The following is a 17,812-nucleotide window of genomic DNA, read 5'->3' as shown; positions in this document are numbered from 1 at the left end:
AGGTCATTAGAAGGAGCTTTGGGGCAAGGTGCCTTGAGTGCACTGATGACCCTCAGCCAATGCCGGATTTATGTATAAGCTAAACAAGCTATAGCTTAGGGCCCCACTCTCTTGGGGCCCCCCAAAAAAATTAAAGGGGAAAAAACTGGATGTACATTTCCAAAATATAAGATAAAAAATAAAATAAAACAAAACCTACATACAGCAACAGTGTTTTGTGTTGTGTAGGCTCCTATGATGTAAGTAACGGGCCCCGTCTGCTAGGCTGCTCCCTAAAATATCACTGGTTTGCTCATTTCTATATATAGGGTGCCTACATTCTGCCTGGACTGGTTGCATGGCAACATGTGCAAATGGCTTTAGATACCTATTAGGTCCATAAATTACCATATAGCATATATTCAACACAAAAAACAGCAGCAATTTGTTGTTGACAAAGGACAGGTGGACATGCAAGGGCCCCATTACCTTCAGTAGCTTAGGGCCTCATCAAACCTAAATCTGACCCTGCACTGAGCTCTACTCCTCCATAACCTTTGAGTCAATAAATGCTCTGCAGGCCCTGGGCACCTGGATGCAGTGGTGGGATGGGTGAGAAAAAATAAGCTGAGCTTTAATCCTGGCAAGACAGAGGCACTGTAAATGATTCCAGTGTCTGAGACATCAGTTGATTGCTCAGAGATCTGTGCCATTTGCCTATTTGCTACTGGGCCACATTACCTTGAGGCCAGTTTACACCTTACCCCACGCATGCCAACTTGATTGCTTCAATCTGCAGAATGGGCACTGTTTTGGAAGTCACACAATACTTGTTCTGCCCTTGTAAAAAACCAGTGTCTAAGTGTTGCAGCCCTACATTTTGGAAGCCCCTGCTTATAGGCATCAGGCAGGCATCTTCACTGTAGTCTTTCCAGTGCCTGGTTAAAACATTTTTGTTTAGAAAAGCCTACCCAGACAGGCAAAAGTTACATCTTGTTATTTTAGCTGCTGTTTATTTTAATAACCTTTTGAATATTTTTAATACCCATTTTAACTGTTTTATTTATAATTTTAATATATATATAATAATGTTATTGTAAACCACTTGCCTTTCTTTTAAACAGGTATATAAATTTTGTCAAATAAATACCACACTGTGGAAGTGGTAAACTTACTTTCTACAACACTTTGAGAATTGTGCCTTCTTTAAGTACCATTTACAGAGTAGCTAAACAGGGCTGTTCTGCCTGTAAAGTTGCAGTTGGAGATGGCCTGCTTTGAGTTCTCTAGTTGTTTCCTTAAAATTCATTTTAAAATGGTGGGGGATTAAGCCATACTACACATTCATGCAATTTTTTTAGGGAACTCATACTGCATCAGTTGCTGGAAACCACAGGAGGGGAGAGAGTGTTCTTGTGCCGGGGGGGGGGGGTTCCCACAGGCATCCGGTTGGCCACCGAGAACAGGATGTTGGACTTGATGGGCCATCGGTCTGATCCAGCAGGCCCTCCTTATGTACATCAAGGTTTTTAAGACATCACACACAAAAATAGCCTTGCTTCTGAGTGCATGTAGTTTTTCCTCTTTCAAAAACTATTCAGCCTCTCAAAAACAGTAGCACTTACTTCCCTAAAACAGAAACAATAATTTTGGTTCATGTTTGTTTTGCAATTAGAATCCTTGCAAGTTATTGACTGCCTGTGAAAAACTCCACCTCCTCCCTTGCCCACCAAAGCAAAGGAGTTACAGTGGTACCTCGGGTTACATACGCTTCAGGTTACATACGCTTCAGGTTACATACACTTCAGGTCACAGACTCCGCTAACCCAGAAACAGTGCTTCAGGTTAAGAACTTTGCTTCAGGATGAGAACAGAAATCGTGCTCCGGCGGCACAGTGGCAGCAGGAGATCCCATTAGCTAAAGTGGTGCTTCAGGTTAAGAACAGTTTCAGGTTAAGAACGGACCTCCAGAACGAGTTAAGTACTTAACCCGAGGTACCACTGTAGTTTTATAGGTGGGCTGAGAAAAAATAGCCCATATCCTGCTCAATGGAGCAGACTCAGAGCATGGACCCACCCGGGTTTGAGCAGCATATTAGACTTGTTTCAATCTGATTTTTTGCATCCTGCTGTCCCACATTCAATTGAATACCTGTTCAGCCAAACCCACTTCCCTCCCAGCTTAATGAAAAATATTAAAGCCATTTTGCTGAGTGTTCTTACGGAGGCTTGCAACGACTACTCAGTGCTTGAAAGGTACTTTGCACATGCTCAGACGTTATTACTTCATGTTTCCATAATTGAGCCATAAGGCGATGAAAATACATTCTAACAAGTAAGCTCTGTACAAAACTTTGTGCTGCATTCCCATCTTCTAATAGGAGTGCTCTTGTTCAGCGTTCTGGCGGTCAGCAAGTCAGATCCTTTCAGCAGGTTTTTCCACCTGTTTCTGTTTTTCATTTCCAACCACCGTTCAACTTTCTATCAGCATGCTCAGTCCTCAGGTGTTACCATGGCTTGTTATTTCTTTATAAAACAAATTATACCACTTTTTATTTACAGTGGTACCTCAGGTTACATACGCTTCAGGTTACGCTAACCCAGAAATAGTGCTTCAGGTTAAGAACTTTGCTTCAGGATGAGAACAGAAATCGTGCTCCGGCGGCGTGGTGGCAGCAGGAGGCCCCATTAGCTAAAGTGGTGCTTCAGGTTAAGAACAGTTTCAGGTTAAGAACGGACCTCCAGAACGAATTAAGTACTTAACCCGAGGTACCACTGTACAAGTGTTTATATATCCGCTGAGGAAAGATACATCATGCTGCTTTACATTTGAGGATATTTGCTTAAGGTTTCATTTGGCCTTCCTGCAGCAAACTGCTGTCCCCTGCTGTTAGGAAATTAGGGCTGCTTTCCTTCTTCTCAATATTCACACCCAAAACACATAGTGATTAGCTTTTCTTTCTTCTTCTTTTTACATAGCTGTTGTTAGCACATTTCTCTGGCAGACGCACACACATTAAATTGCTCCCTTCCTTCCAGGAATTCACATCTTCCGCCCTAATCCGAGTAGTTTACAAAGAATCACAACTACACAAACAATTTTAAAAACATAAACCTTGAAAGCAGCATGATGTAAAAGAACAGTATAAAAAGTAATTAACATTAACTCTTTGGAAAAATGATAAATTGTTATTCACCTTCACAATTTCAAAAGCTCCAGAGGACAAATGAGAGATCACTGGAGACATATTCTATATTTGTAAAACTTGTTTTACTTACACATATACCACTAAAGCATCTTGGAAGCAAACAGGCAAGCAGACACCACAGTTGACAGTCCTGTATCAGTTTTCCAAAGAAAGCTTGTGGACTCCAATGATGCTCCAACCAACACACAGCTCTCTCTACCTTTCCAAGTTTTAGATGTTTCTCCCAGTGTTCATTTCTCCAAGTTGGGAATGTGGGAGAGAGTTGTTGGGTCTGCAGTGCCACAGCTCGCAGTGGTTCTCAACCTGTGGGTCCCCAGATGTTGTTGGACTACAACTCCCATCATCCCCGAGCTCTGGCCTTGCTAGCTAGGGGTGATGGGAGTGGTAGTCCAACAACATCTGGGGACCCACAGGTTGAGAAAGGCTGGTTAGAGGCTCATGTAGGAGCAAGAGGCATCACACCTTCCCACTCAGGCCCTGATTCAAACAGGTGCTTCCATTTGTCTCCCCCTCCTTCTGAGTAGCCTCGGGGGCAGCTAGGCAAGTACAGCAGCAGTGGCTCCGAAACCAGGCTTCCTCAACCTCAGCCCTCCAGATGTTTTTGGCCTACAACTCCCATGATCCCTAGCTAGGAGGACCAGTGGTCAGGGATGCTGGGAATTGTAGTCTCAAAACATCTGGAGGGCTGAGGTTGAGGAAGCCTGCTCTGAAACTCTTGCCTGCCTCACTATGTACAGTGGTACCTCAGGCTACATACGCTTCAGGTTACATACCCTTCAGGTTACATACTTCACTAACCCAGAAATAGTGCTTCAGGTTAAGAACTTTGCTTCAGGTTGAGAACAGAAATCGTGCTCCGGTGGCGTGGCAGCAGCAGGAGGCCCCATTAGCTAAAGTGGTGCTTCAGGTTAAGAACAGTTTCAGGTTAAGTACAGACCTCTGGAATGAATTAAGTACTTAACCCGAGGTACCACTGTATTCTGCTCCTGTGACCCTGGAAGAGATTGGGGGAGGGGGACTTTCAAAGTTAGCCAGAAGCCCAGGCAGCTCCAGTCATAGGCCAGGGATATCTGGATCAAATGGTTTTTCAGGGTCACTTGCAGTGTGGAAATCTACCGGAGGGTTCTGCTCCCCTTGCTCTTACCTTTGAGAAGACCTTGGGTACAATGTCTGGGCAGGCAGAACCCTGACACATTTACTGGAGGGTGTCATATTTCCAAACTGTGCTGGGTATTACATTCAAAACCAGAACAGAGATTCTCAGGCTGCCAGGTGCACATCTCCCGTCATTCACTTTCACTGAAACATTAATTTAATATAAAAACACAACACAAAGACTTTGTGTGCAGACTTGCTAATACAGCCTTTTAACACTCCTACTGAATTGTACCTCTCTTGCACTGAAGGTAAAGAGAATGCACAAACATTATATAATCAACACTCCTAAGCATTTCCACTGTCAGGATATTCTAGTTCCATGAGGACAAGAACTTTCTCTCTTGGGTCTGTACAGTGCCTCTCATGTGACATATGAGGTAGCAGCTCCACCATGTAGAATTGTTTATAATTTTCCTACTTGTTGCCTAGCATAGACATTATTCTACAGCAAATTAAATGGACTTCCAGCATCATTTACACCTACTAGATTAGGCAGAACACTTTGAGTGAACTTCGTTTGTTATCAATAGACAAACCTCAGATGAAGCTGGGCTCAACTCAAATCTTAGTTAAACGCACATCAGTTCCAATTCTCTTCATGAGGCCCACTCCCCAATCTACTCTAGATTGCAGCATGCCTGCTTACTTCAGTGGAGATAGGGCTTCAATCCTATCAGCATTTGCGCTGTGGTCTAAACCACTGAGCCTAGGGCTTGCCGATAAGAAAGTCGGCAGCTCAAATCCCCGCGACGGGGCGAGCTCCCATTGCTTGGTCCCAGCTCCTTCCAACCTAGCAGTTTGAAAGCACATCAAGGTGCAAATAGATAAACAGGTACCGCTCCGGCAGGAAGGTAAATGGCGTTTCCATGCGCTGCTCTGGTTCGCCAAAAGCGGCTTAGTCATGCTGGCCACATGACCTGGAAGCTGTCTGCGAACACTGGCTCCCTCGGCCTATAGAGAGAGATGAGCACCGCAACCCCAGTCATCCGCGACTGGACCTAATGGTCAGGAGTACCTTTACCTTTACCTTTTAAGCCTTTGTGCTAGAGAGTCAGCCTCTCACAACAGAATGCAACTGTAATCCTTTTTGGCAATTTGCTGCCTGCTTATAATTTGAAGTTGCTGCTTTGTTTTGTTTTCAGACCTAACCTTAATCCACAATTGTTATACATATTACAGTTGGAATTTAATTCTCCTTTCCCTCTCTTGTTTTCATCATGGTCATCGCCCTCACGCAACATGGAATTAGAGAACCATCAGGAATAATGTAAACCTACACTAATACTTCTGTATAAGGGCACTTGGAACCATTCGCCTAGTCCTCTAGTGAAATGACGTACAAGCCACTCATATGCATGAAAGGGAAAGCCCAGCAACCAGAGCATAGCTCTCTGCTCTTAAACTTGCATCATACAACAGTGCTTCTGCTGAAAGAACTCCAGGTGCTTCCTTTCAAGAGGAATCCTGTCCCTGTTGCGTGTGGCAGCATATGGAGACTTGATCAGCTGTAGTCACCATATTATAGTCTCAGTTGATGTTTCCTTTATGAATTACCATGTCTCACCATCCACCCACAGCTGAAGTCGCAAAGCAACTCATTTAGGATGTACAGCATTAATAATAGTAGTTCATTTCCCAAGCATGTACACTTTTACGACAGTAACAACTGCAGTTCCCATGTGCCCTCTGGAAGTATCCAAGTTTCATCTGTAGGCCACTTCACACACTGAATGTTTAAGGAATAATTTCAAGATGGTTTGTGTCTGCACCTAAAAATATAAAAAATCAGTGCAGGTGATGTATGTGTTATACTTATTAGGGAGCTGCAGTTTACTGGTGCATTCTACTGAGTGTGTTCTGTTGGGGAGACGGACTGGATTTGCATCTGTATAGTTTTGTGAAATAGCCCTGCCCAAGTAAGCTGTCTTCAGTTTCTGCTCCACCCCAGAATTTGAGGGCTGAGATCCAGTTAAACACTCCTCATAGACCTTGAACAAACTCCCAGACAGCCTGTCTCTGCAAAAATGCTGAGACATCGTACCCGTGTGAAATGTGTATTTTGCTACAAGGCTTCTACGAAAACAAAACAGGAAAACTAACACCATCATTTCCATCAGGGAGAGTTTACACATACAGTAGTCCAGCTTATCAAAGGGGTCTACATATTTATCTCCAGGGAAAGTTCACAATTTGACATTAGTCGATCACATAAATATTGTAAAAAAATTCTGTATTCCAGTCAAACAGAAAATCACCCAGTACTAATAGGACTCAATTATAACACACAATAATACAGAGTAGTATATTTATGTTTTAACAATTTATTTCAGTTGTTTGTACAGCTTGGAATTGGTCTTCAGGTAATAAGTTATAAGAGGTTTATATACATATTTGTCCCCTGTGCCCCAAGGAATTTTTGACCACTTGGCACAAGCAGAATGCTATGCCACATGTAAGGGTAAAGCGAGCAAGACATCCTGTATAAATGGAAGTAAAACCTAGCAAAAATTTCCCTGACACAGTTCTTAGGACCAGCTCTCTCTACTCAAAAGTCCATAAATAAGTGCAGAGGGTAATCCATCCGAGACTGCACAGGGAGACTATATTACTCTAACAAAAGCTTCTTTCCTTTTAGTTTACCTCATGCCATAGAATCTTGTAGTGATATATTTTATAGCATAGTATACAGTCAACGTTTTCTGGAAATGATACATCTTTCCAAAATCATTCATTTCTTCATAGTACCAGTGTTGAAATGATTCACTTGCTTAATTTTAGAAAGAGACCAGGAATGAACTTGTTAAGCAGCATACTACACATAGAACAAATATTTTAAAAACATTTATTCACACATGCAGACCTCAAATGCAGTTCTGCGGAATCTGAACATGGAAGGAAAGTGAAGTGAAGATCTAGGAAAGCCTGAACAGCTGAGAACATGCAACATAGACTCCTCCAGTACAGTCACTGCCCTCTTTTTTGAATCCACATTTTGTCCCTCACACTTTCAGCCTCATAAAAGAGCCTCTTTCTGCCTAGTGTGATGCTAATCACAACAGCCGTGTGCCACCAACCAAAGAATACTAGCAGTCCCAAACCAATAATCATCTATAACTTCCTTCTGCAACTTCTACAAGGGAGCAGAGGGCTTTGGAAACAATAGTAAAACAAGATGCATTAGTATGTCAAGATGGTAGGACAGGTAACATGACGGCTAAGCCTACCGCAAGAAGGCTAGGTTGCTGGGAAGGTCATAGCATGACCAATTTTTAAGTATTGAGGACCGATGGCACTACCAAAGATTGCCACTTTAAACCTTGCATGCAGCAAGAATGTACTCTTCAGCCTATTAAAAAAAATAAAAACGTAGTGTTTAGCAGCTTTCCCTGGCTTTAACAAAAATAAGAATGCCTAAGGGAATTGTTCTCTTTTGCACACCTAAGGAACTATATGTCTGTGAGACAGCATAATTCTGATTATGATGTAAAGAATGTAAACAATACCTCATTTCCTCCCAAAGGCCACAATCCTACACATACTTACCTAGGAGTACATCCCACTGAACATAGTGGGGTTTGCGTCTGAGAAGAAGAAAAAATGCCCAGGACTGCACTGAAAGTGTTTTCTCACTCTACACCAAATAAATAGATGTCTAAGGCAGAACAAAATAGCACTTTAGTACCAAGAACCAGCCTGTGGACTTAGACAATTAAGACATACAAGCTGTGCAGGATATGGATGCCAAAGAATGGGGAAATGCAGTTGCTCCATCATCTAAAGGTGCTTTCTTTATGCACAACAAATTAGCTTTGTAAAACATTTCTCAGCAATTAATATAACCAAAGGACAGACTCCATAATTGTGTCAGAAATTTGATTCCTGTTTGAAGTTCAATTTATTTATGCTAAAGATTGAAATATGTTAAAATATTTTTCTATGCAATTTTAACATAGTATGTATTTAGTTAGTACTTTGGAAACCTATTTTTCAAAATATTTAGTTAAATATGCAATACTTGCAATCTAATATCTATACTGGGAAGAGAGCAATACGTTTGGCAATAGACCAAAATGAAGGTTTGGGGTACTGCAGACCATAATGGGAACAACCCACCAAGCATGGCCACCCCACAGCCACAATACAATTCTGATTAAAATGGGTAAAGAGCAGCAGTATTTGGTGGACGGCTCATAGTTTGCAAGATTAATTTTAAGTCTTACTTTAGAAGGTGGATTGAAAGACATATGGTCATTTGCAACACATACTCACATTTTAAGTAAAACAAAAACACTCACATTAGAAACTGACCTTATCCTTCCACCTGCACAGAATTTTCAGCTATCAAATCTAAAGCATTTTACAATAAACATTCATAGTTTCTTTTGTCACATGAGATGTTGTACAACAAAACAAAAGAAGTGCACTCGTATGTATGCTGTTCAACTGGACAGACACTAACACCTGATATGTGGGGGGGGGGAGGTTTCCAATTAACAAAATTACATCCCAGGGAAAGCAACAGCAACCCTTTGTTTTGTTCTGGTTTTTAAAGTGTTCTGTACAAACTGTCTTTAAAACACACTTTAACATAACTGCACAATGTTTTGCTCTGGAGAAGTGCAATACATTGTACTCCTCATTACACTAAAAATACATTAAATAAAATCCAACCAATTTCAGTTACCTTTGGTAAAACACACTGGATCAAAGGCAGGAAGGAAACAAATAATTTTAAAAATGAAGTCTTTTTCACAGAACACACTGCTTACAGGTCTCAGTCAGCTTTCCTCAACCACTTTGATACAGGAGTCCCTTAAGTATGTACAGGATTCCATTCTGCTACTTTTTGCAGTGAAATCTTATGCAACATGCATGTGGTTAGCTGCCCATTCAACCAACTGCAACCCCCTGAGAATTTTTCTGGTCCGGCAGAAAAAGGAAAGGTAAAACTCTCTTCCGTACAGCTGGCCTTTTGGATCGCAAATTTTGGTTTTCCTTGATGTTTCTTGGATACGCATCCACACACTTCACTCATGCTTCCCTATTAACCCACATGCAAGTTTCTCCATATTGTCAACTTGATGTTCACGTCCCAGTTAAAAACAAAATGTCATCCATCTAAAGGTTTTCCCAGATAAACTAACGTCACTTCAGTGTTTCCATAGACAGCAGACACTGCTGGATACAGACATGTCTTTGGCAGTCCTCGGAATGCAACCCCTAGAAACTCATAGCCTCGCTCAAAAGCCAAAGTCTTGTCTTCCATGTCCAGGATGACACGAATTCTCTCACCTATCTGTAAACAAAAATAAGACGGATTGAAGAAAAGAGATAATGAAAAAGACAAGACAAAGTGAAGGCAAACAGATGCTGAGACAAAATAACTTGGGGAGGGGGTTATTTAAAACAATTAACATACAGAAAAGCCCTTTGAAGACATTTTCTGCTGATAAATGGTAAAGTTAAGATTCAGTCATGGGGCTTTGAACAACTACACTGGTTAAACAGATATTCTTCAATTTGATGCATGCCTTGCTGAATTCAACTTGGCGAATTCCCAAGCTAGGGAGGTTAGGGAGGAAGCCTTACCAGGGAGTAAGCCCCACTGAACAGATTGGGACATATTTCCAAGAAAATGTAAATAGAATTGTGCCTAAAACAGAATGTGTCAAGAGTTTACTATACAAAATTCTGGAATGTATAGCTCAGGGTGGTCCAACATGTGACCCATGAGACCTTTTTTGGTGGCCCTTGAGACCTTTTTTGGTGGCCCTTGCCCTTAGACCTGTTACTAGTCTTTAGCGACTCTTCTGCCTTTCCTGTCCTGAAGAGCAAGAGCTGGTTGGTTGCTTCTCCCCTCAACAGCAAATGAGCACGTGAGAGTTTATGTGGTGGGGAGAGATGCTTGAAAACCCACCAATAAGGAGAAAGGGAACTGGGCGACAAATTTCCAGATGTTTGAGGTTGCACCTTTGATTAGCGGACCGGCATGGCAACATGGAGAGGGAGGTGTGGCTTGGTGCTGGCGCCTCTTTGAAGGAACAATGATAGTGATGGTAGAGAGAGACAGAGCAGAGCCATCAGGCCAGAGGCAACACAGCCCAGGCTCAGCAGAGGCATGGTGTGCGGCCAGCCAAACAGGACTCTGTGAGACTGGTAGGCTGCCCCTTGCCATGGAAGCTTTGCTGCTGCCCTGTTTGACAGATGGGGAGGGGGTGACTGCCTGCCAGTAACTGCAAGGGATATGGCTACATTACTCTTGGGGGTCCCCTTCCAACTCTACAGTCAACAACTTGCCTGAAAAGGCTGTGCGGGGGCGGGGGGCGGGAAGCAGGATAGATGGTGGTGGCTGTGGTGACTGGCTGGCAGGTGAGAAGGATGAGGCATCTGTTGCCTGCCCTACCACCCCACCTTATGCTGTCTTCTCCTCCATGGGCTGCATTTATTTAATGGCTTCACAAGAGGCTCAAATCGTTTTGACTAGAAGTCTTCTAAAATTATTTTATTTTGATTTATATCCTACCTTTTTATCCTGACAGGGACTCAATCTATCAATTGTGTATTTAATTATATATATATTCAATTAAATATATTAATTGCTTACATTAAATATATTAACTACATTGTGTACGCTTTAATTTACAATATGGAAATTTAATTCAGTGTGTGGCCTACGGGTTTTGTGTCAAAGTGCTCTTGAGGCGCACTTGGTCTAAGTGGTTGGACTGCCCTGGCATAGCTCTTCACAGATCTAACAGTCTTGTATACATTCCAGGTTTCACTCACTTGATATTTGGGGGCATTGTTGCACTGGGGGAAGCTGCCATTGACCTCTCCATTATGTAACAAGTTATTGTCCACCAAATTCCAGCCCCAGCTCTGGTCATCACTGCCCAGGAGTGCCACATAGCCCTGACACTGCATGGGAGCTCGTTTTGTAGCAATCCCAATTACTGCCACTGTGCCAAGAGGGCCTTCCCACCAGACTTCCCAAGCATGACGGCCTTCACTGAAACCAATCTTGGTCCTTGCTCCATCTGTACTCTGTGCAATGGGATTCCGATGCAAAGTAAATCCATTCTTCTTAATGTAGACATTCCTAGAACAATCATTGGTGCTGAAAGCATGCTGAAAGGCGCGTACCTGGAACAGAAGGTATTTTTTGAAAAAGCAATGCTGGAGATAAGATTACTAAACTAGGCAAGGCAGCAGCAGCAGCAACAACAACTCTACACACCTATTCTTAATAAGATATGGTAAACTCAAATATATGTATAATTAACCCATCTGTAAAAGAATGCCACCCAGAGTAAGAACGCCTTGTGATTTCACAACCTTAGTCCTCACCACCTGCCCAGCTGGGCTAGTATTGGCTACCTGGCTCAACATAGAAAAACAGGCCTGCCAAGGTCTTTTGGAAACAGAGCAAGAAGGAGAAAAACATCATTTCAACACCAGCTATTCCAGGCTTGCTGGAGGAAGGCATCAACCTGCCCAAGAGGGTCCTCAATCCAGCTCCCAAGATGATGTCTTACTGAGCACTATACCTTTCTGCAGCTCCTGCCATGCAAACCATCTGGGCCATAGGCAGCAGCTGCAAAGAGGAACCACATCTAAACAACATGTACTCAATGAGTGTTTCCACCAACACTGGTATGCATATATACATGTGCAATTGGGGAGGGGGGGAATGACGACAGATGCAGGTTGCATTTTACTGGAGCTAGGAAACAACCCGGTGCCAGAGTTCTGCCTTGGAACAAAGTAATCAGCAGCCAGCGCTTTTGAGCATGTGCGTTAGTGCCTCTCTTTCCCTCTCTCTCACAACACGGAACAATTTCCTCTCCTCCCCGCACAATTGGGTTTAAGAAGAAGGAGGTCCGGCTCACAAAACACAGGAGACGAGACCCCCGGCACCTCCAGTATCTTATCTCGTGCAAGGGATGTAGGGGCAGAAAAAGGTACCCAGATTATATATACTATACATATTTCCTCCTGGGTTCCCTCGCGCGCGCAAAAAAGGAGGGTCGCTCCCTCCCGCGCGGGGCCATCCTGACCTTGCCCTTGTAGGTGGGCACGTTGCAGAGGATGTCGGTGCGCAGCGCCTCCTCCGCCAGGCTGCGAGCGGCCAGGCTCCGCCACACCTCGCTGTTCTCGTCGCCGTGCAGGACGCGGCACCACAGCTTGCACACCAGCGCGCAGCTCCGCAGCTCCCGCAGCTCCAGGTAGGAGAAGACGAACTCGAGCACCCGCCCGGGAAGCCGCCAGCCCCCCGCATTAGCAGCCGTAGCGGCAGCGGCAGCAGCAACAGCCACCGAGCTCGGCGCTCCGCCGCCGCCGCTTCCTCCGCCGCCGGCAGCCGCCGCCATAGCCTCCGGGCGACCACCGAGTCCTCGCGTCCCGCGGCGCGCGCGCACGCCTCGCCAACCGACCGCCCCGGCCCAGGCAAAGGCGGTGCGAGGCCGCGAGCCCACCAGGCAGCCAACCGGCCAATCCGGCTCACGCCGTCAGCGAGGGAAGGGAGTGAGGCGGCGCAGCCGACGCTCGACGTCCTTCCCACCAGCTGCCGGCAAGTGCGGGCGGAAGTGAAAGCCTGTGTCTGAGCTGGGCCTGAGGAGGCGTCGGGGAAAGTGCTGTCTTTCCCCGCCCTCCATTGCCTCTTCGGTTCGCGGTTGGAGGAGCGGTGAGACGAATCTAGGTTTCCTGCCGCGGGTCTCTCCGACTGCGGAGCTTTTATTCGCTTTTTGTTACTGCTATTGTGGCGGCGGTGGTTGAGAGCTAGGCCCTGAAGGTGAGCCGACCATGTTGGGTGAGGGCAGAGCTGTCAAGGGGGCTTCTCTAAATCCATGCGCGAAAACCTCACCTGTTAATGTAAAGAAGGCGGGGGTGATAATAGGATGACGTAATTTCTCTTCGCCGGAAGAGGACACTGTCGCATGGAGAGACGGCGGGACGGGTAAGCCTGTTTGAGGCAATTCGGTTATTTTTTGGCCTCCTCGATATTAAAATACAGCAATAGGGTGGCTTGGCTTGAGGCTGTCACCCTACTGCGTATTTACTTGGCAGTAAATCGGCCTGAAGTGGTGTACACGCGATTAGGGCTGGACTGTAAGGGCTGGACTGTAGGCGTGTTTCTGACTGGTTTGGTCCTCTGCCCGTCTTTCCTTGTCAGTACTGGTCTGGGCTAGTCAAATGCCAACCACTTCTCTGCCTCCACTTTACACCCTTGTGATGATTAATGCTCGTCTGTTAATGCGTATAGAATGTCCCTAAGCATATTTATGAAGAAGTAATAATAATAATAATTTATTACATATACCCCGTCCATCTGGCAGGGTTTCCCCAGCCACTCTGGGCAGCTCCCAACAGAATATCAAACAGAATAAAACTTCAAACATTAAAAACTTCCCTAAACAGGGCTGCCTTCAGATGTCTTCTAAAAGTCAGATAGTTGTTTATTTCCTTGACATCTGATGGGAGGGCATTCCATAGGGCGGGCGCCACCACCAAGAAGGCCCTCTGCCTCCTTCCCTGTAATCTCACTTCTTGCAGTGAGGGAACCGCCAGAAGGCCATCGGCACTGGACCTTAGTGTCCAGGCTGAATGATGGGGGTGGAGACACTCCTTCAGGTATACTGGGTCATCTCCAGGGAGCTAAATACATACTAAGGAATACTATTTATTTTCAAAGACTTTCTTTCAAAGAACAGACATACTGAGCTTTGTTTTCCAAAATGCCATGCTAGGAACTTACTGTCAGTGATTTACTTTTCCTCGATCCTATTTTGCCATTCAGATTTCTGACTGCAGTTCTCTGTTAGTGCTATATGACCATAAGGTATATAGGCATATTCATCATGGGTACATTAGTAAACCAAACTGTTGCGGGCACCACTTATGCTTGGTTGTGGTGCCCATATCAGTGTATTCTGTTGACTACTGCAGAATGTTCCTTTCAATCCCTTATTTCAGTAGGAAAAGGGGATCCTGTGGTGCCAGGGAAGGCATCTGTGATTTCATGTGCACTAGCAGGTGCCATGTTGGCAAGCTTTGCTATAAACCAATTAACTGAGAACAGAGGTGTATATTGCATGCCTAAACACATAGCCTCTCATTTAAACAAAATCAGACTGATACTTAAAGTTGTTTTGGTTCCAGGATTATAAATTATGTTTTCAAAGGTGGCATTAAAACATACATTCTGTCCATGCAATGAAGTGATGCATCCTGTGACTTTTGAGGAATTAGCTATACCAGAAACAACTTCTGTCTTGCTAATCAAGTGTTTGTGTTTTTCAGACTCTCCTACTATGGCGGAGAAGTGGGCCAATGGACACTCTTCTTCAATATTATGTTTGAACGTGAACAAAGATGGTCTGTTGGCTTCAGGAGCAGAAGGAGGGGAGCTAACCATCTGGAGTGAGGAAGGGACTCCATTAGAACACACACTTCTCCAGAAAGCTGATGATGTCACCAGTGTTGTGTTTTCTCCCACCTGTTCCAAAAGACTATATGCTTCTCATGGAGAGACTGTTAGCATTTTGGATACTAGATGTCTCAAAGAGCCAGTTGAACATTTCCATGTAAATGATGAAGAGATCAATTGTCTTTCAGTAAATGAAACAGATAGTTTATTAGGTGCTGCAGATGATTCTGGAGTAATAAAGATAATTGATCTGGAAAGCAAGAAGTTAAGCCGCTGCCTTAGACGACACTCAAATATTTGTGCATCAGTTGTGTTTCGTCCTCAAAGACCTCAAAGCCTTCTTTCATGTGGTCTGGATATGAAGGTGATCAGCATAAAATGAAAGCTTCCTGTAGGGCACACACCAGCAATGATCTTTGATACATGTTTCTTTCCTCTTCTACTATATGTTAATTTGTCTATGAGCCTCCTGTGGCATTAGATGAAGTAATCCTCCTATATTTGTATTGATCAGGAATTAAGATAGTCCCTTGTTAAAGACAGTATGAGTGCCAGCCAAGGTAAAACAAGCAGGCAAGATAAAAAGGAATCATTCTTGAAAAGTTGGCTTCCAGGGAGCCCCAGTATCAATTAAATGGCTAAATCAAATGCTGAAGTAGTTTAACGGGAAGGCACATATTAAGTAATAAATAATTCAACTGAGGGTGAGCAAAGTGCCCTTATGCTACTGAGTATAGACAAATCCCAAATTATTGGGTTTTTATGCTATGTTGAGCCCTGGTATTTCTCTTTATAGAGATATCCAGGTTCATCATCTTAAATTTCTGCTGTGTTAGAAATTCTTAAAGTTAGTGTGGTGATTAAACTTCTTGATTATGCATGTAGGGAAGTAAAAATGCAACAATGTTATGGCTATACAGACTCAAATCGGATATTGTGTTTCCAATATTCAGACAGTGATTTAGAGATTGGGAATGTGTTGCAGGCTGTCATGGTCCCTGCTGCCCTATTATGCATAGATTCCCCTCTCTTTTCCACAATTTGTGGTATTCATTATATTCAGATTCAGCAAACTAAGATTAGCACTCACAGGGCATCTCCTCCAAAACATGGTTTGAAGCAGGTTGGCACACAGTATTTGGAGGCACATCTGGTAGTGCTAACCTGTATTTTGTTAGATTCTGATATTGTTTTAAACCATAGTTATCACAAGAAAGGAGGTGAGAAATTTGCAGTTGAAGAAACGTGAGCCTGTGGCATATTCCCTATCTTCAAATTAATGACCTGAAATGTGATGGTTGATGAACCAGGGAGTCCTGCATCACACAAGCAATTTATGATGCAATTTGAACCATGTCTACTCAGAAATAAGTTATGTGGAATTCAAAGGGACTTACGGATAAGTGAGATAAGGATTGCAGTCTAGTTTGGTTTTTGCACAAGCCAATTCTATTTTAACCAACACCCATCTATAATAACAGCAGTATTAAACTAATTAAAATGAATAATGGTATACATCTTTCAGTTCTTAGTTTCTATAATGAGGCTTCTGATTTAAGAAAGAAATAATTTTTGCTCAGTTCTTGGTTACTGGTCGTTGTAATTAATACAACATAGAGGTCTGGGTGTTGTCACAGGAATGCTGATGAAGTTTTCACAGCTTAGATAATGCAACATTTTGAGAACCTCTGTTTCTTTGGCACAAGGTAATTTGTCCAGCTTGGTGGTTGGATATAATAAACAAATGTAGTAAAAGTACTCTTAAGAAATCTTTTGTGTAATTTGTTTAAAGCTTCTCAAAGCTTAACAGTGAAAGATGCTACTATATAAATGACAGTAAACTGTTTTTTCCACTTGATTTATAGATGCAGGGAAGCGTCACTTGGTGACAGCTACCTCAATTCATGATTCTGGGAATAGAACAACATAAAGCAAACTTAAAATTGTGTGCAAATAGGAACATGAACTCATTTAGTGTGTGCTAGTATATGCCCTATACAAAGAAATAATTCTGATTTGTTCTATTTGAAGGTTATGATGTGGAACTTGCAGAAAGCTCGCCCTCTGTGGATTGTGGACTTGCAAGAGGAGGAAGTCAATGAACATTCAACTGGTCAGCTTTTTAACCCTCCATTGGCCCATTCCTTGTCTGTTTCTGCTTGTGGCAATGTTTTTGGCTGTGGAGCTGAAGATGGTAAAATCAGAATCTTTAGGGTAACAGGTACCAAGTTTGAGCAGGAGGCAGCATTTAAGGGCCACTCCTTAGCAGTGTCACAGATTTTCTTTCTACCAGAAGCCTACCGGTTCATTACAGGAGGAAATGATGGCAGAGTGTTGTTGTGGGATGTCAGCAATGAACTAGGAAAACAGAAGAGTCCAGTCAAATCCATCCACAGAAGGAGAACTAGGATGCCCAACACCACCAAGAAACTTGACAAAATAAATGCAGAGTGTTCAAATGAGCATGTGCCAATTTTACCAAAACTAACGATTGAACATGGAGAGAAGGTGAACTGGATTTCATGTGCAGAGATTAAAGGCTCTAGAAGAATACTGGTTGCTGATCAGAGTACCAGTATATCAGTCTATCCTATTGCTGAAGTTTAGACATGCCTTGGCCTAACCGTTTGCCTGATACACCACCTTTATTACCCCCAATGTGTTTTAAGCCAACTGCAGCTTTTCTGTATATTGCTAAAAATATTTATTTTAGCAGTGGATAAATTCATTGTATCAGTAATGGGATACCTTATACCTTATGATAAACCAGGTATTAACTTGCTGATGAGTTTGAAATAAAATTCAGTTGTGAATGTGTTTATGTGTGAATAACTTTTTGACAGGAGAAAAAATTGCATATTGGCACATGCTATTGTAAATTCCAATGCCATCAGAAGACTTTCAAAATAACTTGTGCTTATGATTTAGCTTTGATCTTCCAGATCCCTTCATGCACACTTAAGTCAGCTGAACTACATCTTCCCAGTACAGTGGTACCTCGGGTTACATACGCTTCAGGTTACATAACGCTTCAGGTTAC

At 43.2% G+C, this 17,812-nt stretch overlaps 2 protein-coding genes across 5 annotated transcripts; one reads left to right on the top strand and one right to left on the bottom strand.

The window, feature by feature from the left end:
* Positions 1 to 6,651: 6,651 nt before the first annotated feature.
* On the bottom strand, positions 6,652 to 12,856 carry FBXO45 (F-box protein 45). The gene is made up of 3 exons (XM_083616423.1): positions 12,404 to 12,856; positions 11,133 to 11,489; positions 6,652 to 9,642 (listed from the first exon to the last, which is right to left on the bottom strand). Exons 1-3 carry the CDS (start codon positions 12,713 to 12,715, stop codon positions 9,457 to 9,459), a joined length of 855 nt encoding a protein of 284 aa, XP_083472549.1. The 5' UTR covers positions 12,716 to 12,856; the 3' UTR covers positions 6,652 to 9,456.
* Positions 12,453 to 17,589, top strand: WDR53 (WD repeat domain 53). 4 transcript variants are annotated; one of them, XM_083616421.1, is made up of 3 exons: positions 12,453 to 12,571; positions 14,646 to 15,136; positions 16,804 to 17,589. In XM_083616421.1, exons 2-3 carry the CDS (start codon positions 14,657 to 14,659, stop codon positions 17,377 to 17,379), a joined length of 1,056 nt encoding a protein of 351 aa, XP_083472547.1. In that variant the 5' UTR covers positions 12,453 to 12,571; positions 14,646 to 14,656; the 3' UTR covers positions 17,380 to 17,589. The 4 variants fall into 4 exon arrangements, with proteins under 4 accessions (XP_083472547.1, XP_083472545.1, XP_083472548.1 ...); XM_083616419.1 differs by lacking the exon at positions 12,453 to 12,571 and adding an exon at positions 12,866 to 13,302; XM_083616422.1 differs by lacking the exon at positions 12,453 to 12,571 and adding an exon at positions 12,920 to 13,029.
* Positions 17,590 to 17,812: the final 223 nt, after the last annotated feature.

The sequence above is a fragment of the Podarcis filfolensis genome (genome assembly GCF_964270895.1).
Source record: "Podarcis filfolensis genome assembly, chromosome: 5".
In the NCBI taxonomy this organism is placed as follows: Eukaryota; Metazoa; Chordata; class Lepidosauria; order Squamata; family Lacertidae; genus Podarcis; species Podarcis filfolensis.
This window is presented reverse-complemented; position numbering and strand designations above follow the sequence as displayed.